We start from the raw sequence: 22922 nt of genomic DNA on the forward strand, positions 1-22922 counted from the left end.
TTGTTTAAATATGTGTATAAAATATACTTTCCTGTACAGTAAGTAAATGTAAGAAATCCAGAAAGCATGAAAAAATGTTTTTGTAATGTCTAAAATAAAATATAATAATATAATATTGTCTGTACAGTAAGTAACGTAAATGCAGAAGCAATAAGAATTGTAAATGATGATAGAACACATCAAATTCATGTGAACATGAGGACACAAAGGAGATATTTAATTAATAGATCATATTTTAATACATTTTTAATGCTGAAAAAAATCAATGTATGGCAAATTCAATTTGGGAAAATGGCCTGTTGGACAAAAATGAAAAATAGTTAACATCCTTGCTACTTCAGCCATTTGCTATGTTAAAGTCAAATCACAGTTAATGATGAATGGATACAATTTGGAAAGATTTTCCAGAGTCATACCTCAGTAGTGTAGAGTGTCAGGTGGCACAACCATTGGTGCCATGAGGTCAAAGTGTGAAGGAGGGAGCAAGCCAGAGAGCTGTCTAGGAAGCAGTCCAGCCCCATGGCTTGGAGGCTTTGAGTTGGTCCCATCATTGTAATGCATTGTGGGGTATCTGCTGCCCCATAGACCTGCTGGCAGTGGGAAAGGTGTTAGCGAGGAGACCACCAGGGACATCTATGATTGGCTGACACAGTCTTGGTTAAACCACATGTATTCTAAAGCAATATTCACCTGCTTTCATAGAGTAGGGATTCACTCCTTTGGGGACACTGCCAGTGTTCCCCTGATATCCATGTGTCCCCATCGGTGGAGGTGGTGGTACACACTTGTTCTGTAAAACACATCAACACATTTTCCAAATTGTTGGTAATATTAGCACAGTTGAAATACAATGGTTGTTCACTGTTTTTAATTGAATTTAATTTAAGTGTGTACTTCAGCCTTGGGCTCAGTTTTGTTAACCCATCTGTGCAGAGTTGGATCCCAGACAATCTGAGGAAGAAGAGATTAGCAATGTGAAGCAAGCCACAATTTATTTTTATTTTTTAAATCCACTCAATTGTCTCTACATAGAATATAGTGTTAATAACCAGTTCCTTACAGATCTGTCTTTGTCCTCAGGTAGATGAACCTCCTTCTTGTTAGCTCTTCCACTCCCAAAGACCCAGCTGAGCCAGCCTCCACTGTTATTGTGAACAGCAGGGGTCTCGGGCTCAGCCACCGGCCGGGTGCCAGTCTGGAACTGAGGGTTGGCATCGGAGTGTTCCGGCTTGGTGATGGACATCATAGCAGGATGCTCAACATATCTAAGTCGGACATCTGTAATAAGTGGGAGAAGTCAGGCCACTCTGCTCATGTCACCATACAGAACAATTACTAGCTGACAGGTAGGAACGTCTTGCTCTGATACTCTGTTTACAACCCAATCTTAACCTACATGCAGTCACAGGGATTACTGGGAGGTTACTCCAGGACTCTGCCACCGCATTGTTTTGGTTGCAAAATGAACAATTCCCTGCATATTATGTGAGGGCTTACAAATGTGACCAATCACCAAACTATTTCTGCATAAAATAGTCACATCACAATATTATCGCATAGAACTGACAATTACCACAGTACAAAAAGAGGGCTCGCAATTTCAACCAATCACCGCACATTTACTGCATAATATGGTTCAATCAAGCGACACATCAACACAGTTTTTTCCCTTGTCAGTGCATTTTTGCAACAAATTGGACAAAACAATTGCATATTGCAATGCAAAATGTCATAATTGTCGCTGCAAAATCTAGCATATTTATCCGCAAATATGAAAAAAATCCATGTGAAATCCTGGAGAGATTCACTGGAGTATGAAAATGTATAGACTCACTACTGTACGTCGCTCTGGATAACAGTGTCTGCTAAATGACTCAAATGTAAAAGTACAATGGAGCTAAACATTTTTATGTAGAAAATGCATGAAAGTATTACAGTTATACACTCACATGAGCCATACATTTGATCTATCACAACTTATTCTCACAATAGTAATTTCTTTACTAATTAGGTAAGGTTAAGTGACCTCTTCTCTTGGAATAGAAATCCACAGGTGGAGTACACGCTCCACCATCCCATTTCCACAGTGGTGCCAACATGGGGATGATGGAAGGTGGTTGTGGATGAATGTTTTCATTCTTCACAGGGACACTGGCTGTGAGGAGGATCTCCTCCCTCTCTTCAGGGATGAGGCCTGATGTGTCATGTATTGTCATGTTGTGTCTTGTTTCTGTCCTTTCCTTTCACCCTGTCTCCCTCTGCTGGTCGTATTAGGTTACCTTTTCTCCCCCGCTTTCCCCCAGCTGTTCCTTGTCTCCTCTTGACTACCTCGTCACCCCTTCTCCCACCTGTTCCCCTTTTCCCTCTGATTAGTCCCCTATATCTCTCTCTGTTTTTGTTCCTGTCCTTGTCGGATTCTTGTTTGTTGTGTTTCATGCCTGAGCCAGACTATCGTCATGTTTGCTGTAACCTTGTCCTGTCCTGTCGGAATCTGCCGGTCTATCTGAGCCTACCTATGTTTGGTTATTAAAGAAGCTCTGTTTAAGTTAGTTCGCTTTTGGGTCCTCATTCACTCACCGTAACAGAAGAATCCGACCAAGAATGGACCCAGCGACTTCGGATCCTCTCCACTCAGCCGTCGAGATCCAGGGAGCGATGCTAGGCAGACACGAGCAGGAATTGTCTGCTGCTCGACATGCCGTTGAGACCCTGGCCACCCAAGTCTCCAACCTCACAGAACAGGTTCACCATCTCCGCCTCGATCCACCGGCCACTTCCAGGGCTTTCGAATCTCCGGAGCCCAGAATCAATAACCCGCCGTGTTACTCTGGGGAGCCCACTGAATGCCGCTCGTTCCTCACCCAGTGTGATATTGTGTTTTCTCTCCAGCCCAACACTTACTCCAGGAGCACTGCTCGTGTCGCCTACGTCATATCTCTCCTTATTGGACGGGCTCGTGAGTGGGGCACGGCAATCTGGGAGGCAAGGGCTGAGTGTACTAACCAGTATCAGGACTTTAAGGAGGAGATGATACAGGTTTTTGATCGATCTGTTTTTGGGGAGGAGGCTTCCAGGGCCCTGTCTTCCCTATGTCAAGGTAATCGATCCATAACAGACTACTCTATTGAGTTTCGCACTCTTGCTGCCTCCAGTGGCTGGAACGAGCCGGCTTTGCTCGCTCGTCTTCTGGAGGGTCTCCGCGCAGAGGTAAAGGATGAGATTCTCTCCCGGGAGGTTCCTTCCAGCGTGGATTCCCTGATTGAACTCGCTATTCGCATTGAGCGACGGGTTGATCTTCGTCACCGAGCTCGTGGAAAGGAGCTCGCGTTCTCCGTTGCCCCCCTCTCCGCATCACTACCATCTTCCTCTGCCGGCTCGGGAGCTGAGCCTATGCAGCTGGGAGGTATCCGCATCTCGACTAAGGAGAGGGAACGGAGAATCACCAACCGCCTCTGTCTCTATTGCGGTTCTGCTGGTCATTTTGTCACTTCATGTCCAGTAAAAGCCAGAGCTCATCAGTAAGCGGAGGGCTACTGGTGAGCGCTACTACTCCTGTCTCTCCTTCAAGATCCTGCACTACCTTGTCGGTCCATCTACGCTGGACCGGTTCGTCAGCTTCCTGCAGTGCCTTAATAGACTCTGGGGCGGAGGGCTGTTTTATGGACGAGACCTGGGCTCGGGAACATGACATTCCTCTCAGACAGTTAAGGGAGTCCACGGCCTTGTTCGCCCTGGATGGTAGTCCTCTCCCCAGGATTCAGCGTGAGACGCTACCTTTAACCCTCACTGTTTCTGGTAATCATAGCGAAACCATTTCTTTTTTGATTTTTCGTTCACCTTTTACACCTGTTGTTTTGGGCCATCCCTGGCTAGTTTGTCATAATCCTTCCATTAATTGGTCTAGTAATTCCATCCTCTCCTGGAACGTCTCTTGTCATGTGAAATGTTTAATGTCTGCTATCCCTCCTGTTTCCTCTGTCTCTTCTTCACAGGAGGAGCCTGGTGATTTGACAGGGGTGCCGGAGGAATATCACGATCTGCGCACGGTGTTCAGTCGGTCCAGGGCCACCTCTCTTCCTCCACACCGGTCGTATGATTGTAGTATTGATCTCCTTCCGGGAACCACTCCCCCCCGGGGTAGACTATACTCTCTGTCGGCTCCCGAACGTAAGGCTCTCGAGGATTATTTGTCTGTAGCTCTTGACGCCGGTACCATAGTCCCCTCCTCCTCTCCCGCCGGAGCGGGGTTTTTTTTTGTCAAGAAGAAGGACGGGTTTCTGCGCCCCTGCATAGATTATCGAGGGCTGAATGACATAACAGTTAAGAATCGTTATCCGCTTCCTCTTATGTCTTCAGCCTTCGAGATCCTGCAGGGAGCCAGGTTTTTCACTAAGTTGGACCTTCGTAACGCTTACCATCTCGTGCGCATCAGGGAGGGGGACGAGTGGAAGACGGCGTTTAACACTCCGTTAGGGCACTTTGAATACCGGGTTCTTCCTTTCGGCCTCGCTAACGCTCCAGCTGTCTTTCAGGCATTAGTCAATGATGTCCTGAGAGACATGCTGAACATCTTTGTTTTCGTTTACCTTGACGATATCCTGATTTTTTCACCGTCACTCCAGATTCATCTTCAGCACGTTCGACGTGTCCTCCAGCGCCTTTTAGAGAATTGTCTTTTTGTGAAGGCTGAGAAGTGCACTTTTCATGCCTCCTCCGTCACATTTCTCGGTTCTGTTATTTCCGCTGAAGGCATTAAGATGGATCCCGCTAAGGTCCAAGCTGTCATTGATTGGCCCGCCCCTAAGTCACGCGTCGAGCTGCAGCGCTTTCTCGGCTTCGCGAACTTCTATCGTCGTTTCATCCGTAATTTCGGTCAGGTGGCAGCTCCTCTCACAGCCCTTACTTCTGTCAAGACGTGCTTTAAGTGGTCCGTTTCCGCCCAGGGAGCTTTTGATCTCCTCAAGAATCGTTTTACATCCGCTCCTATCCTTGTTACACCTGACGTCTCTAGACAGTTCGTTGTCGAGGTTGACGCGTCAGAGGTGGGCGTGGGAGCCATTCTTTCTCAGCGCTCCCTCTCTGACGACAAGGTCCACCCATGCGCGTATTTTTCTCATCGCCTGTCGCCGTCGGAACGTAACTATGATGTGGGAAACCGCGAACTGCTCGCCATCCGGTTAGCCCTAGGCGAATGGCGACAGTGGTTGGAGGGGGCGACCGTTCCTTTTGTCGTTTGGACTGACCATAGGAACCTTGAGTACATCCGTTCTGCCAAACGACTTAATGCGCGTCAGGCGCGTTGGGCGCTGTTTTTCGCTCGTTTCGAGTTCGTGATTTCTTATCGTCCGGGCTCTAAGAACACCAAGCCTGATGCTTTATCTCGTCTCTTCAGTTCTTCAGTAGCCTCCACTGACCCCGAGGGGATTCTCCCTGAGGGGCGTGTTGTCGGGTTGACTGTCTGGGGAATTGAGAGGCAGGTAAAGCAAGCGCTCACTCACACTCCGTCGCCGCGCGCTTGTCCTAGGAACCTTCTTTTCGTTCCCGTTCCTACTCGTCTGGCCGTTCTTCAGTGGGCTCACTCTGCCAAGTTAGCCGGCCACCCTGGCGTTCGGGGTACGCTTGCTTCCATTCGCCAGCGTTTTTGGTGGCCCACCCGGGAGCATGACACGCGTCGTTTCGTGGCTGCTTGTTCGGTCTGCGCGCAGACTAAGTCCGGTAACTCCCCTCCTGCCGGCCGTCTCAGGCCGCTTCCCATTCCCTCTCGACCGTGGTCTCACATCGCCTTAGATTTTGTCACCGGACTGCCTTCGTCAGCGGGGAAGACTGTTATTCTTACGGTTGTCGATAGGTTCTCTAAGGCGGCTCATTTCATTCCCCTTGCTAAGCTTCCTTCTGCTAAAGAGACGGCACAAATCATCATCGAGAATGTTTTCAGAATTCATGGCCTTCCGTCTGACGTCGTTTCGGACAGAGGTCCGCAATTCACGTCTCAATTTTGGAGGGAGTTTTGCCGTTTGATTGGGGCTTCCGTCAGTCTCTCTTCCGGCTTTCACCCCCAGTCTAACGGTCAAGCAGAACGGGCCAATCAGACTATTGGTCGCATCTTACGCAGTCTTTCTTTTCGCAACCCTGCGTCTTGGTCAGAACAGCTCCCCTGGGCAGAATACGCCCACAACTCGCTTCCTTCGTCTGCGACCGGGCTATCTCCTTTTCAGAGTAGCCTCGGGTACCAGCCTCCGCTGTTCTCATCTCAGTTCGCCGAGTCCAGCGTCCCCTCCGCTCAGGCTTTTGTCCAACGTTGCGAGCGCACCTGGAAGAGGGTCAGGTCTGCACTTTGCCGTTATAGGGCGCAGACTGTGAGAGCTGCTAATAAGCGTAGAACTAAGAGTCCTAGATATTGTCGCGGTCAGAGAGTTTGGCTCTCCACTCAGAACCTTCCCCTTAAGACCGCTTCTCGCAAGTTGACCCCGCGGTTCATTGGTCCGTTCCGTATTTCTCGGATCATTAATCCTGTCGCAGTGCGACTTCTTCTTCCGCGATATCTTCGTCGCGTCCACCCGGTCTTCCATGTCTCCTGTGTCAAGCCCGTTCTTCGCGCCCCCGCTCGTCTCCCCCCCCCCCCCATCCTTGTCGAGGGCGCACCCATCTACAGGGTCCGTAGGATTTTGGACATGCGTCCTCGGGGCCGTGGTCATCAGTACCTAGTAGATTGGGAGGGGTACGGTCCTGAGGAGAGGAGTTGGGTTCCCTCTCGGGACGTGCTGGACCGTGCGCTGATCGATGATTTCCTCCGTTGCCGCCAGGTTTCCTCCTCGAGTGCGCCAGGAGGCGCTCGGTGAGTGGGGGGGTACTGTCATGTATTGTCATGTTGTGTCTTGTTTCTGTCCTTTCCTTTCACCCTGTCTCCCTCTGCTGGTCGTATTAGGTTACCTTTTCTCCCCCGCTTTCCCCCAGCTGTTCCTTGTCTCCTCTTGACTACCTCGTCACCCCTTCTCCCACCTGTTCCCCTTTTCCCTCTGATTAGTCCCCTATATCTCTCTCTGTTTTTGTTCCTGTCCTTGTCGGATTCTTGTTTGTTGTGTTTCATGCCTGAGCCAGACTATCGTCATGTTTGCTGTAACCTTGTCCTGTCCTGTCGGAATCTGCCGGTCTATCTGAGCCTACCTATGTTTGGTTATTAAAGAAGCTCTGTTTAAGTTAGTTCGCTTTTGGGTCCTCATTCACTCACCGTAACATGATGCTCGGAAGATCCCCTCCCTCTGTGCAGGGACACTGGCTGTTTGGAGGATACCCTCCCTTGGTGGCGGGATGAGGCCTGATGCTCGGAAGATCCCCTCCCTCTGTGCAGGGACACTGGCTGTTTGGATAATACCCTCCCTCTGTGATGGGATGAGGCCTGATGCTCGGAGGATCTCCTCCCTCTGTGCAGGGACACTGGCTGTTTGGAGGATACCCTCCCTCTGTGATGGGATGAGGCCTGATGCTCGGAGGATCTCCTCCCTCTGTTCAGTGATGCTGGCTGCTGAGAGAATCCCATCCCTCTGTGCTGGGACACTGGCTGTTCGGACATTCCCCTCCCTCTGTGGCGGGATGAGGCCTGATGCTCGGAGGATCTCCTCCCTCTCAGCAGGGACACTGGCCTTTGGGACGATCCCCTCCCTGTGTGCAGGGACGCTGACCATTGGAACGATTCCCTTCCTCTGCGCAGTGACACTGGCCATCAGGTGGATCAACTCCTTTTGTGCAGGTATGAGGCCTGATGCTCTGAGGATCTTCTTCTTCGGCACAGTGATAGAAGCTGCTGGAAGAATTCCCTCCCTCTGTTCAGTGATGCTGGCTGCTGAGAGAATCCCACCCCTCTGTGCTGGGACACTGGCTGTTCGGACATTCCCCTCCCTCTGTGGCGGGATGAGGCCTGATGCTCGGAGGATCTCCAACCTCTCAGCAGGGACACTAGCCTTTTGGACGATCCCCTCCTTGTGCGCAGGGACGCTGACCATTGGGACGATTCCCTTCCTCTGCGCAGTGACACTGGCCATCAGGTGGATCAACTCCTTTTGTGCAGAAATGAGGCCTGATGCTCGGAGGATCTTCTCCTTTCGCACAGTGACAGTAGCTGCAGTAGCTGCTGGAAGAATCCCCTCCCTCTGTGCAGGGACACTGGCTGTGAGGCGGATGTCCTCCCTCTCTTCAGGGATGAGGCCTGATGCTCGGAAGATCTCCTCCCTCTGCACAGTGATGTTAGCTGCTGGGAGAATCCCCTTCCTCTGTGAAGGGACACTGGCTGTTTGGAGGATACCCTCCCTCTGTGACAGGATGAGGCCTGATGCTCGGAGCATTTCCTCCCTCTGTGACGGGATGAGGCCTGATGCTCGGAGGATCTCCTCCCTCTGCACAGCAAATTCGGCTGCTGTGGTGATCTGCAGGTATAAATAGAGCATAAATTAATTCCCTAAAAAATCAACCACTTGGAATCTATAACATCATTACACTGAGTGTATTAAACATTAAGAACACCTTCTCTTTCAGTGACATAGACAAATCAGGTGAAAGCTATAATCCCTTATTGATGTGAATTGTTAAATCTTTTTCTCAGTGTAGATGAAGGGGGGGGGGGGGGGCAGGTTAAAGAATGATTTTTAGACAATTGAGACATGGATTGTGTATGTGTGTCATTCAGAGGGTGAATGGGCAAGACCAAAGATTTAAGTCCCTTTGAACAGAGTATGGTAGTATGTGCCAGGTGCACCGGTTTAGGTCAAGAACTGCAATGCTGTTGGGTTTTTCAGCTCAACAGTTTTCCCTGAGTATCAACAATGGTCCACCACCAAAGGGGGGAAACTCAATAGGAAGGTGTTGTTAATGTTTTGTTCACTCAGTGTAGATCAATCCCTAGCATATACTTCCATTTGCATGTGTACTGATACTGATAATGTTATCTACAATATATTATAATACCGTAAGTCTCCCTGCTGCAGGGGCATTTCCTCCTACAATTTTGAGCTGATTTTCTTCACTTTAGCAATATTTTGTATCTTTGTTAATTTTAATTGTAATTGTGTTTGGAAAGGTACTGTTACTACAGGAGATGATGCTATCATAAAGCATTTGATGTAAGTATGTAGGACAATTACCCATAATGCTCACTGACTGAACATTCAAAATTACCATGGCAATTATTGACGCATTCACATGCTTTCGGAAACTTGGAACCTCAGAGTTAAAATGAATGTAAGTTATTAGCGTAGAGCTTCCTACTGGTTGATTCTGATACTTCACAAGTGGGAAACCTGAAATCCTCATTCCATAACGAGTTAGCGAGTCAGAGAGTCAGAAATGTCAGAATTTTCTAGTTCCGACTTGAAGGGCCTTCTATGATGTAGGGCAGGTCAGTAACCAAATGATTTTACTGTCCCCAGTCGCACACAGACTTTTATGGTCACACAAGTTGCCACTCATTCAAAATGAGTAGCCTAACAATCATTTACGTGGCCCCAGGTACATTTGCAACCAAATTATTTTTGTGTGAGAAATCAATAATAGTTGCACACATAGGGTAACAGTGAGCAATGAGCAAGATAAGCATAGACGGGAAGTTGACAATAGCTTATTATTAGTGTAAATAAACTGTATTTCTATGGTTGCAGTCCTCAAAGATTGAATTGCATTGAATTGAATTAATCAGATCCAATGATTTACCGCCCGTAGGGTGGGGTACCGCTAGTCATCATTATTATAATCACCATCTCAATCATTATCACCATACCATCATAGACTTATTCTTCTGTATCTGAGACTCATCTGACACTACCTTAGATATGGCAGTCTGCAACTCAATACACTGCCCCTGCATGGTGTTCAGCGTCCCCTGCATGTGGTTAATCGATTGCTTAACATCGTTCAGCAGGATCTGAATCTCAAGCCTGCAAGAAATCAGGTGGTTCAACATACTGAGATGACGAGAGGCTTCAGACCATGCCCATTGGACCATCTTTAGGATTCTTTCTCACTTAACACCAATCTTATTAGGAATGTAACTTTGTGCAGAAGACGTTACTATAGTGTTATTTAGAAGAAAAAAAGTGTACTTTGTCAGGCGCCAAAAGGGTGATGGGATGTCTCCCTGCTCCAGTGAGCTCTGCTGACAGGTCTTGCTCACTGTTGGAGGAACGGGAGCCAAATTAGAGGAAAAATATCTATGGTTGTTCAGCAATGAAACATTCATGGCATAATGGGGATTGTTCTTCCCTGTGAAAATAATAAAAACAGCTGGGGTTTACTTTCTCACTTTTAGATAATGTAATACAATCTTTGAACCCATCAGAAGTGTAGTGCTTACCTCCATGAAAATGTTGGTCCCTGTTATTTTGGGCGGCATTGTCCCAATGTTGACCACTAGTTCCAACTTGTGATGAGAAGGTCTTGATGAAACGATCAAGTCAACATTTTGTTAGATTTTTCAGATAGCATTAACAGTTGTACATGAGACAGTGCTTCCAGATATTGAGGTATCTTCCTTCTGAGGTATGTAAAAAAAATCTGGTGTGTGAGTACTCACATGAAAGGTATCCATGATTCTTGGTCAGAAGCTGGAATTATTGCTACACAGCTTTCAGGCGACTTTATGTCTTGGGCCTGGATGAATCATTGAAATACAAGTAATAATGTGAATTTGTGATGCATAATTGCCATTGTAATTTGGAATATTCCATCAAAGTTATTTTTTTGACAGTCAAAACAACTAACTCTTACGATTAATCACTTGACTTGAGTAATTTGAGTTAACGGAAATAGCTACTTTATATTCTGACCTAGACACTGACTTGTGCAATGCCTAATGCATAAACTATGCGTGTTATTGGCTCATCATAGTATATAGCCGAGGGTCTCATAGTCCAAAAACAGCATTGGCCATTGGACTGCTCAGTCAAAACAACAAATTTACGATGAATCACTTGACTAGAGTAACTTGAGTTCGGGAAACTAAAACATTAAAAGTAGGCTATAGCTTGACGCATATTCTTACCTTGGACAAGCTATCCAAAAGGCCTAACCAGTCTTGCTTGAAGATACCGTTAGGCAGATAAAAGCGCGGTACGGTTTGAGACACGGTATTGTGAATCTGTCACACTGATATAAAAGCACGTTTTCATTTATGATTTACACTGTAGAATGACCTGCAAGCCAATCAGAATCGAGTTTTAAACTACACCGTGGGTTCCATGGAACGTCACAAACATAATTGTCCACTTGCGTCACAGATTAAAGTCACTGAACATGGGTTTAATAGCTATATTGGCTATATGTACAGCAAATGCACATCGTATTGAATTGAGATTACACCGACTGCACCACTGAAACTATTTAGCCTAATCCTTTGAGGATCATATGTCAAATGTCAGAATCATGGCACATGAAAACATAATGAAATTGACTGCAGATTATACAATTCACTGTGACACAATATCCATGTAATTTCAATTAAATTACGTTGAACCAACGTGGAATAAACATGGAATTGATTTATGTGCCCATTGGGAAGTGATCAAATCGAAATGATTGAATACATACAGTATTACAAAGAAAGAGATACGAAAGGCTCGAAAAAGTCTAATTTCCCTGGGCCACCCAAAAGAAAAATTTATGTACGCATTACTGTAAATCGTTTTGGATGAAAGCGTCTGCTTTCAAATCTCCGACTCTCACACATATTTACAATCTCGCGATGTTTTTTCTGGCGCTTTCACGTTGCGGGATTTCGTGAAGTAATTGATGCGCAGGCGAGCTTCATGAAATCAGCGACATTAACGGTTCCAAATCGAGCAAAAAGCTTCAAATTAAAAGTCCATCGTTCACAAATTGTGGCATATTTTATGTTTCAAGATGCGTTCTGTTAAGTTTCTCTGATCTCAGTAATTTAGGTTTTCAATATTCTTTATTAAATAATATCTGGAATAATAGTTTAATTTCCTTTCCACTTGATGGCACTATCCCCTATGGTACTCCCTGTCAGGGGTCTGAGGATTCTGAAACAAAATAGTGTAGGCTCTTGAAACGCATCGGTGCGTTGGTAGATGTGCTGTACATTGTTATAAACACTCATTACACTGCTATAGACTTATTATCAATGTCACTCCCTTGAGTGTTACTAAACCAATATACCCTCAACTATACAGACACACAGCAATGTAGTGCTGCTGACCTGGGTTCCAGACCCACTTGGGGAGTCACCCTGCAGACCCACTAAGGGGCGGCACGTAGCCTCAAGTTTAGATCATTGGGCCAGTTACCGAAAGATTGCTGGCTCAAATACCGGAGCCGACAAAGTGAGAAAATAAGGCACTTGTGGGTGTCTCAGAGGGAGTTGGGATATGCAAAAAAACAACAATTGTGTGTAAGTTAAAATGCTCCATATTCTTGTCAATGCAGGTTCGTAGTGTTGTAATACTGTTGTAATACTGTAGCTACTATTTGACTGGAGTTGGGTCTTGATAGGACAGACTGAGTAAGGAGTAGTAAAGCCCCTGCCAACCAGGACCTCTCAACCCTCCTGTTCTAAATTCTCTGTGAACTTCCTGACCTTGAACAAGACCTCCATGTTGACTGTGGGTTGCGTGGTGGATAGTGAGCACAGCACGTCAGACTGGAGGGCAGAGGGACACACACAGAAGACAAACAAAATCATGAGCATGGTTCAGAAATTACACAAATGTGAGAGTCAGTTTGAAATGCCTGGATGTGTATGTTGAAACAGCATGTTCCAGTATGTTTGTGAGCAGTGAATGTGAGTGGGTCTGTGCTGTGAATGTGTGTTTCTCACCATGCAGATGATGGGCTCCAGCAGCTTGTCGCTAGGCACATCCATCCAGGTCAATTCAAATCAAATCAAATTTATTTATATAGCCCTTCGTACATCAGCTGATATCTCAAAGTGCTGTACAGAAACCCGGCCTAAAACCCCAAACAGCAAGCAATGCAGGTGTAGAAGCACGGTGGCTAGGAAAAACTCCCTAGAAAGGCCAAAACCTAGGAAGAAACCTAGAGAGGAACCAGGCTATGTGGGGTGGCCAGTCCTCTCCTGGCTGTGCCGGGTGGAGATTATAACAGAACATGGCCAAGATGTTCAAATGTTCATAAATGACCAGCATGGTCGAATAATAATAAGGCAGAACAGTTGAAACTGGAGCAGCAGCACAGTCAGGTGGACTGGGGACAGCAAGGAGTCATCATGTCAGGTAAGGTCCTCCGAGAGAGAGAAAGAAAGAGAGAAAGAGAGAATTAGAGAACGCACACTTAGATTCACACAGGACACCGAATAGGACAGGAGAAGTACTCCAGATATAACAAACTGACCCCAGCCCCCCGACACATAAACTACTGCAGCATAAATACTGGAGGCTGAGACAGGAGGGGTCAGGAGACACTGTGGCCCCATCCGAGGACACCCCCGGACAGGGCCAAACAGGAAGGATATAACCCCACACACTTTGCCAAAGCACAGCCCCCACACCACTAGAGGGATATCTTCAACCACCAACTTACCATCCTGAGACAAGGCTGAGTATAGCCCACAAAGACCTCCGCAAGGGCGGAAGGGCGGTTCGTTGATCCAGAGCCTTTCCGTTCACCCTCCCACTCCTGGGCCAAACTACACTCAATAATATGACCCACTGAAGAGATGAGTCTTCAGTAGAGACTTAAAGGTTGAGACCGAGTTTGCGTCTCTGACATGGGTAGGCAGACCGTTCCATAAAAATGGAGCTCTATAGGAGAAAGCCCTGCCTCCAGCTGTTTGCTTAGAATTTCTAGGGACAATTAGGAGGCCTGCGTCTTGTGACCGTAGCGTACGTGTAAGTATGTACGGCAGGACCAAATCAGAGAGATAGGTAGGCGCAAGCCCATGTAATGCTTTGTAGGTTAGCAGTAAAACCTTGAAATCAACACTTGCTTTGACAGGAAGCCAGTGTAGAGAGGCTAGCACTGGAGTAATATGATCACATTTTTTGGTTCTAGTCAGGATTCAGCAGCCGTATTTAGCACTAACTGAAGTTTATTTAGTGCTTTATCCGGGTAGCCGGGAAGTAGAGCATTGCAGTAGTCTAACCTAGAAGTGACAAAAGCATGGATTAATTTTTCTGCATCATTTTTGGACAGAAAGTTTCTGATTTTTGCAATGTTACGTAGATGGAAAAAAGCTGTCCTTGAAATGGTCTTGATATGTTCTTCAAAAGAGAGATCAGGGTCCAGAGTAACGCAGAGGTCCTTCACAGTTTTATTTGAGACGACTGTACAACCATTAAGATTAATTGTCAGATTCAACAGAAGATCTCTTTGTTTCTTGGGCCCTAGAACAAGCATCTCTGTTTTGTCCGAGTTTAAAAGTAAAAAGTTTGCAGCCATCCACTTCCTTATGTCTGAAACACATTCTTCTAGCAAGGGCAATTTTGGGGCTTCACCATGTTTCATTGAAATGTACAGCTGTGTGTCATCCGCATAGCAGTGAAAGTTAACATTATGTTTTCGAATAACATCCCCAAGAGGTAAAATATATAGTAAATACAATAGTGGTCCTAAAACGGAACCTTGAGGAACACCGAAATTTACAGTTGATTTGTCAGAGGACAAACATTTCACAGAGACAAACTGATATCTTTCCGACAGATAAGATCTAAACCAGGCCAGAACTTGTACGTGTAGACCAATTTGGGTTTCCAATCTCTCCAAAATAATTTGGTGATCGATGGTATCAAAAGCAGCACTAAGGTCTAGGAGCACGAGGACAGACGCAGAGCCTCGGTCCGATGCCATTAAAATGTAATTTACCACCTTCACAAGTGCCGTCTCAGTGCTATGATGGGGTCTAAAACCAGACTGAAGCATTTCATATACATTGTTTGTCTTCAGGAAGGCAGTGAGTTGTTGCGCAACAGCCTTTTCTAAAATTTTTGAGAGGAATGGAAGATTCGATATAGGCCGATAGTTTTTTATATTTTCTGGGTCAAGGTTTGGCTTTTTCAAGAGAGGCTTTATTACTGCCACTTTTAGTGAGTTTGGTACACATCCGGTGGATAGAGAGTCGTTTATTATGTTCAACATAGGAGGGCCAAGCACAGGAAGCAGCTCTTTCAGTAGTTTAGTTGGAATAGGGTCCAGTATGCAGCTTGAAGGTTTAGAGGCCATGATTATTTTCATCATTGTGTCAAGAGATATAGTACTAAAACACTTGAGCGTCTCTCTTGATCCTAGGTCCTAGGTCAATTCTATGGCTGCCGGGTCACCTGGCGAGCACGGGGTCAGAAGGTCATCCACCATCAACTGACTGGTGGCACAGGATGTCCCTCGCACCTAGAGTACCATCACAAACAACAAAATATCTTAACATCTCCTAAATTGTAGAGAAAGAGATACACCTTTAGTGTGCTGTACAAGAGTGGACTTCAATAGAGTTACCATACAGTATTAGTAGAAACGTTTTAAATAAATCACAAATGACTGAAATTACAGTATAGACAGAGATATAGTCCTATGTGTTCATCTTATTATATTTCTACAATGCCAAAACAGTGTGTGTTATTTGTAACGAAACTGTCCCTGTTTGTAAATAATTAACTCTGAGACGTCCGTAGGGATCTGAGCATGGTACTTTCAAGTTATGCCTACCTTTCCACCCCAGACCGAGTAGGCCTACTGACGTAGAAAAATGTAAGCTTCAACTGCTGGCGAATCTTCTTCCTTGGCTTAACCCAACGAGAGGTCACAAGTGTTTCCCTAAAAGCTGTCTGGGTTTAAATGTATTTTATTGTACAGAATGTGAATAGCTTAATCAATTGATAGTGTCAGATTCGAATATATCCAAAGCAAATGAAACAACAATATCCCCATATGCATCAGAGTCACGTCTTTCCCAGTTATTCCTATTTTACATCTTGTTTCTAGCATTAAGAATCGCGGACCAAAGTGTTGTTATAGATAACTGTATATAATCACATCTGTTTCATTTTCCTCAAAATATTAAACTAATAGTGGGTAGGCCTGTACTTTTTGCCCTTTTCTTTAAGAAAAGGTAGGCCTATGGCATAGCCTCTCATACACACTAACTTCAAGTCTTAACAGACACAGAGGTGGGCTATTTAAAGAGTGCATGGCGGGTGGAGGAATTGACTAACATATCTATGGATATAGCAGCCTATAGCCTAATTTCATCAGTCAAACCGGTAGGCCTGCCTCTTATTTCTTAAATAGGAAGAAATAGGCTCCAACACATATCCCTAATTAAAATGAAGACGTTTAAAATGAATGATGTTTACTCAAATTTGCCTACTTTCAGCACCATGAGCTGTCCATTTCCAATTGTTTGTGCCGTGGCTGCTGCTTCAAGTTTCAGCACCACAATGTAAGTTACTCGAATCTGACTTCTTGTGAGGTCAATAACTCTGATAAACCTTTTTTGATATCCTCAGAGGACCGTTATTAGCATGTTTTAACCACTCCTTCATTATTACTGAAACACGATTCAAAGTGGTAAATATAAAGATCCAGTCCATAAAAAAATTGGAGGCCCCTTAAACTTCAGTGTTGTGATGCAAAAATGCTAGCAAAATGTATAGCGCATGGAATTAAAAAGGTATTGTTGGACATTATTCATTCTAATCAGACAGGTTTTTTACATGGACAATATATTGGAGATCATATAAAGCAAGTACTGCAACCAATAGAACACTATGAAAAATCAGGGAAACCAGGCCTGCTATTCATAGCTGACTTTTAAAAGGCTTTTCATAAAGTACGACTGGAGTTTATATATTAATGCCTGGAACATTTCAATTTTGGACAATCTCTTATAAAATGGGTTAAAATCATGTATAGTAACCCTAGGTGAAAAATAGTTGTACGGATGTACGCTAGTTGTACGGATGTACCAAACAAATTGATCACATCAAGAATAGCTGGGATACTAGCCTGGGGTTCTGTTACATAGAGGAGGATGTCATCTGTGTATAGGGAGATCTTATTTAGAGTATCTTTAGTATTATAGCCGTGTATTGCTGCATGAGATCTAATCGTCTGAGCGAGCGGTTCGATAATTAGGGCGAAGAGCATAGGCGACAGTGCACAACCCTGCCTTGTCCCCCTGTTGAGGTTAAATCGGGGCGACAATGATTGGTTAGTGAGTATTCTGGCACAGGGGTTCCTATATAAAAGCTGGATCCAATTTATGAACCTATCTCCAAAATTACATTTCTGTAGGACCTTGAATAGATAGGGCCACTCAACTTGGTCAAAGGCCTTTTCGGCGTCAAGAGATATGACGGCAAGGTCCACATTGGGTAACCTCTGAGAATACATAATATTGAAGAGGCGCCTGAGATTGAAGAATGAGTTTCTGTTAGGGATAAAGCCGGTCTGATCCGAATGGACCAATTTGCCAATTAAAGTGCTAAGCCTGTTAGCCAGAGTTTTTGCTAAAATCTTTTGGTCTGTATTAAGGAGAGATATTGGTCTGTATGACCCTACCTCTTCTGGATCTTTACCCTTCTTATGTATAACTGTAATGAACGCTTCGTCCAAAGTAGAAGGGAGAGCTCCATCCTCATTGGCCTGAACCAACATTTTGTGCAGATAGGGAGAGAGCATGTTGCTGAATGTTTTATAGAATTCACCAGGGTATCCATCTGGGCCCGGGGTCTTGCCACTCTTTAGAGATTTAATTGTTTCTCGAATTTCATCAAGAGATATTTCCTTATTCAGGAAGTTAGAATCTTCCTGGTTCAGGGCAGGAAGATTACAGTCCTCCAAAAATGTTTGCATAATTAAGGGGTTAGGATCCGCTTTAGATGTATATAGAGTCTCATAAAACTGCCGGAATCTGTCATTGATGTCTTTGGGGGAAGAGAGTAATTCCCCAGATGCAGATTTAACCCTGTGAATCATTCGGTCACTCACATTTTTTCGAAGTTGTCTGGCGAGTAATTTGTGTGGTTTGTCACCAAACTCAAAATATTTTTGCTTGGCATAGAGAAAAGATTTAGCAATTTTAGCTGAGAGAATCTGATTATATTCAAATTTTAAAGAGGTAATTTTTTTATGTTTCTCCATAGATGGGTGGCTAGCATTCTCCCTATCCAGTAAGTGAATTTGTCCCTCCAGTTCTTCCAGTTTTCCTCTGTTTTGCCTACTCCTGGCAGCCTGAAAGGAGATGATACAGCCTCTCAGATAAGCCTTCAGTGTTTCCCACAATAATGCTGGGGAGGTCTCTGTGTTGTCATTGGTATCAAAGAAATATGTAATTTGGTCTTTAAGATATTCACAGAATGTTGGTTCTGTGAGGAGCTGAGGATTCAACCTCCAGACCCTCTCGTTTGGTACAATGTCACCCAATCTCAGGGAGAAGGTGAGTGGACTGTGGTCCGAGATTATAATATCATGATACCTCACATTACAGGTATAGGGGAGTAGTCTAGCATCCAACAAAAAGTAGTCAATTCGAGTGTAAACCTTGTGAACATGAGAGTAAAAGGAGTATTCCCTACCCGTAGGGTTATTGATCCTCCATATATCAAATACGTTTGAATTTTTTATGTAGGTATTCAAGAATTTGCTTGAATAGGAGGTAGGGGTTCGCCGGGTAGAGGATCTATCCAAATATTGGTCTAGCACACAGTTAAGGTCCCCTCCAATGACCAGGTTAGTATGGGAGATATCTGGAATCAGGGCGAGGACTCTTTTGAAAAAAGAGGGGTTGTCAATGTTTGGTCCATAGATATTTAGTAGAGTTACTGAGGTAGAGTGGATTTCTCCTATTGCGATCACATACCGACCCTCTTTATCCGCAATAGTGGTTTTATGTAGAAAGGGAATTCCTTTCCGTACCAGAATCGCTGTGCCTCTCGTTTTGGCAGAGAAGTTAGAGTGATGCACTTGCCCCACCCACCTACACTTAAGTCTGCTATGAGAGTTATTCTTCAGATGGGTTTCTTGCAAAAATATAATATCAGACGAGAGTGCTTTCAAGTGGGCTAGGACCTTGCCCCTCTTAATTGGTTCGTTTAAACCCTTGACATTCCAGGAAGTGAATGTAAGCCCCGCCCTCCTCTCGTTTGTAGTTCCTATGGTGGCCTGCATACCATGTAACTTGATAAAAAGGTAAGAAAGCGCACCAAACCATCACGATCAGCATATGTAGCACCTACACCCGAGCAGTATCCAACCCAGCCCACCCCCTGCAAGCACCTTTACTTCCCACCCTGTTCCCCTAATTTCCCCAACACTTACCCCCCCCCCATCAACCCACATTTAACAGGCATGTACAAACAGGAGAAAGAAAAAGGATAAATAAAAATAATAAACACATTGTCTGGCCGATGCCAAAAAAGCACGGCGCGACCTCGAACAAGAGGTAAAACAAAAATAAAATCCCAACTATACGTTCACCTCTCACTATCCTAGAACTTCTACTAACATATGAACTGAGGAGGCTCCCGCGAGTTAAGTGTTCAGTTAACATCTAATAAACCTAAACAGAATAAGTTGCAACTTAAACATATTGCGCATTTAAGCGTCATCCTGGGTCAATCCCAGAGATAAGCAAGATATAGCCTCAAGATTATATTGCTAAGCACTGCCGGTCAAAAAATAAACCACCCGCAACCGACATAGTCAGCCGTACCTTTACATACTGTGGGTCAGGAGATCGGAACAAGGATTTGTTAAATTAAACGTTCCCCCCATAAACAAAACATGTTTAAATAAAAATACATGATATATATACACACATACATACACACACACACATACATATATATATATACATATACATACATACATATACACACATACATAAACACATACGTATATATACACACATACATACACACACACATACACATATATATATATACATATACATACATACATACATACATATACACACATACATATACACACATACATAAACACATACATATACATACACACATACATACACACACATACATACATACATATAGATACACATACGTATATATACATATATATACATACACACACACACACACACACACACATACATATACATGTATGTATACATACCCACACAAAAAAATCATATATAAAAATATATATTTAAAGAATATGTATATACATCCATATGTACATATACACATACAAACATTCATACCCCAGAATAACAGTCTACACTGATTTAAAATATACACATACATAATACTAAAATGCTAAGAGAAAATAGTAATAAAGTACAAATAGTAATTATATGTACGCACACCTACACAGACATAAGCACTACAGAGGGCTGGTGGGACTCTAGTCGGGAGAGAGAGGCCCACGGCCAGAGAAAGGCAGAACGGCACAAAACATCAACCTGCTAACCAGGTGTCTGCCCCCTCCCAACCATCACCCCCAGTCCCCTGCAAGCAATAAATAAATGGTATGGTAGTAAGAATAATGTAAGGATTGTAAAATAAATAACGAAACAAAACAAAAGTGGGGGAATATAAGTATATCCGTCCGAAGGTGTCAGTGATCAAACCTGGAAGTAAAAAATATGCATCGCTCTGAGCACAGCCGGGATGAAAGTGAATGTAACGTAACGTTCATTGAGAGCTCTGACCGCCATCCATTGGTCTGCTCAGCGTCTTACATGTTCGGTAGCCCTTGTTGAGCCCGTTTAATACGTTTTCACCCAATATGGTATAGTATGGATTCGAGTCCATGAGCAGACCCTAACACGCAATAACAAGGCACTCTAACCTGTACGGGGGATTGGTGTATATCCCCGGATAAACTTCTCTGCGTCCAAAACCGAGGAGAGCCAAATCTTCTCACCGGAAGGCGGGGTAATTCTTAGTCTTGCAGGGAAGAGTAAGGCTGGGCGAAGATGGAGTTTGGTCATGACATCTCTGTAGCGCATAATCCTCATAGACACGGAATGGATGCCCTTTATGTGACAGGTTGCCCCTCATTCGAGCTTCACGCAGGATAAGATCCTTGGTCTTGAAACTGTGACAACAGATGATTACTGGGCGAGGACGTTTGCCCGGTCCAGACAAGGGAGCGATGTGCGCGGTCCAGCTGGGGATCCGAATCCAAAACATCCGATCCCATTGCATCCTTCAATAGCTTGGCGAAGAAGTCGGTGGGGCGAGAGCCCGCCTCTACCCCCTCTGCCAGACCAACAACGCGAAGGTTATTACGTCTGGATCGGCCCTCCAGGTCCACCACTTTTCACAGAAAGCCTCTGCACAGTATCCTGCAATGACGTGCATAGCTTCTCTAACTCGTCGATCCTACCAGCGTTGAATTCAGAAGCTTTCTCAAGGTCCACAATACTCTGGCCATGCGAAGCGACCGTTCGAATGATGCTCTCGATTTTGGTGTCCAGTTCAGCAATAGTGGCCTTAAGATCCTCAGCTATAGCAACACGTAGCTCCCCCAAAGCCCGGGTAAGTTCTGTAAGTGTCACGTTGTTGCATGTGCCTCCCGCCATGTCTGTCTCGTTGTTTAGTGGGGAGTAGGCCTCCGCTGTGGATTTATTGTCCTTTGGTCGCTTATTACTCGGCATTTTCATATAGAAAGTTACAATCTTGTATTAGAAAGAAACGTTTGTTGTAAAAAGTGCCATAAAGTAGGTTAAATTAGATTATTTCGCAAAAAAGTTGCAGGAGCCTCTCACGCACAGCCGTTCACTACAACATGCTAGCTCCGCCCCCCGTTGTGTCTTTTTTTAACAAGGCAAGGTTAATTAAGAACAAATTCTTATTTTCAATGATGGCCTAGGAACAGTGCAGAACTGAGAGCAGAATGACAGATTTGTACCTTGTCAACTCGGGGGTTTGAACTTGCAACCTTCAGGTTACTAGTCCAACGCTCTAACCACTAGGCTACCCTGCCGCCGTCTATGGAATACATAAATAAAATGTTTTTGTTTTGTTTAAATATGTGTATAAAATATACTTTCCTGTACAGTAAGTAAATGTAAGAAATCCAGAAAGCATGAAAAAATGTTTTTGTAATGTCTAAAATAAAATATAATAATATAATATTGTCTGTACAGTAAGTAACGTAAATGCAGAAGCAATAATAATTGTAAATGATGATAGAACACATCAAATTCATGTGAACATGAGGACACAAAGGAGATATTTAATTAAAAGATCATATTTTAATACATTTTTAATGCTGAAAAAATCTATGTATGGCAAATCCAACTTGGGAAAATGGCCTGTTGGACAAAAATGAAAAATAGTTAACATCCTTGCTACTTCAGCCATTTGCTATGTTAAAGTCAAATCACAGTTAATGATGAATGGATACAATTTGGAAGGATTTTCCAGAGTCATACCTCAGTAGTGTAGAGTGTCAGGTGGCACAACCATTGGTGCCATGAGGTCAAAGTGTGAAGGAGGGAGCAAGCCAGAGAGCTGTCTAGGAAGCAGTCCAGCCCCATGGCTTGGAGGCTTTGAGTTGGTCCCATCATTGTAATGCATTGTGGGGTATCTGCTGCCCCATAGACCTGCTGGCAGTGGGAAAGGTGTTAGCGAGGAGACCACCAGGGACATCTATGATTCGCTGACACAGTCTTGGTTAGACCACATGTCTTCTAAAGCAATATTCACCTGCTTTCATAGAGTAGGGATTCACTCCTTTGGGGACACTGCCAGTGTTCCCCTGATGTCCATGTGTCCCCATCGGTGGAGGTGGTGGTACACACTTGTTCTGTAAAACACATCAACACATTTTCCAAATTGTTGGTAATATTAGCACAGTTGAAATACAATGGTTGTTCACTGTTTTTAATTGAATTTAATTTAAGTGTGTACTTCAGCCTTGGGCTCAGTTGTGTTAACCCATCTGTGCAGAGTTGGATTCCAGACAATCTGAGGAAGAAGAGATTAGCAATGTGAAGC

The 22922-nt window shown here is 44.4% G+C and overlaps 1 protein-coding gene across 2 annotated transcripts; it reads right to left on the minus strand.

Moving 5' to 3' along the window:
- Window positions 1-184: 184 nt before the first annotated feature.
- Window positions 185-22851, minus strand: LOC118944217 (titin-like). Of its 2 annotated transcripts, XM_036962539.1 has the most exons (11): window positions 22632-22851; window positions 22358-22531; window positions 10340-10635; window positions 9812-10158; window positions 7316-8420; window positions 2027-2194; window positions 1061-1278; window positions 895-951; window positions 691-790; window positions 417-590; window positions 185-296 (listed from the first exon to the last, which is right to left on the minus strand). In XM_036962539.1, exons 4-10 carry the CDS (start codon window positions 9989-9991, stop codon window positions 418-420), a joined length of 2001 nt encoding a protein of 666 aa, XP_036818434.1. In that variant the 5' UTR covers window positions 9992-10158; window positions 10340-10635; window positions 22358-22531; window positions 22632-22851; the 3' UTR covers window positions 185-296; window position 417. The 2 variants fall into 2 exon arrangements, 1 of the variants encoding a protein (XP_036818434.1); XR_005039518.1 differs by lacking the exon at window positions 185-296 and having other exon boundaries at window positions 569-587; window positions 691-951.
- Between the last annotated feature and the right edge of the window lie 71 nt (window positions 22852-22922).

Source organism: Oncorhynchus mykiss, chromosome 25 (assembly GCF_013265735.2).
Source record: "Oncorhynchus mykiss isolate Arlee chromosome 25, USDA_OmykA_1.1, whole genome shotgun sequence".
In the NCBI taxonomy this organism is placed as follows: domain Eukaryota; kingdom Metazoa; phylum Chordata; class Actinopteri; order Salmoniformes; family Salmonidae; genus Oncorhynchus; species Oncorhynchus mykiss.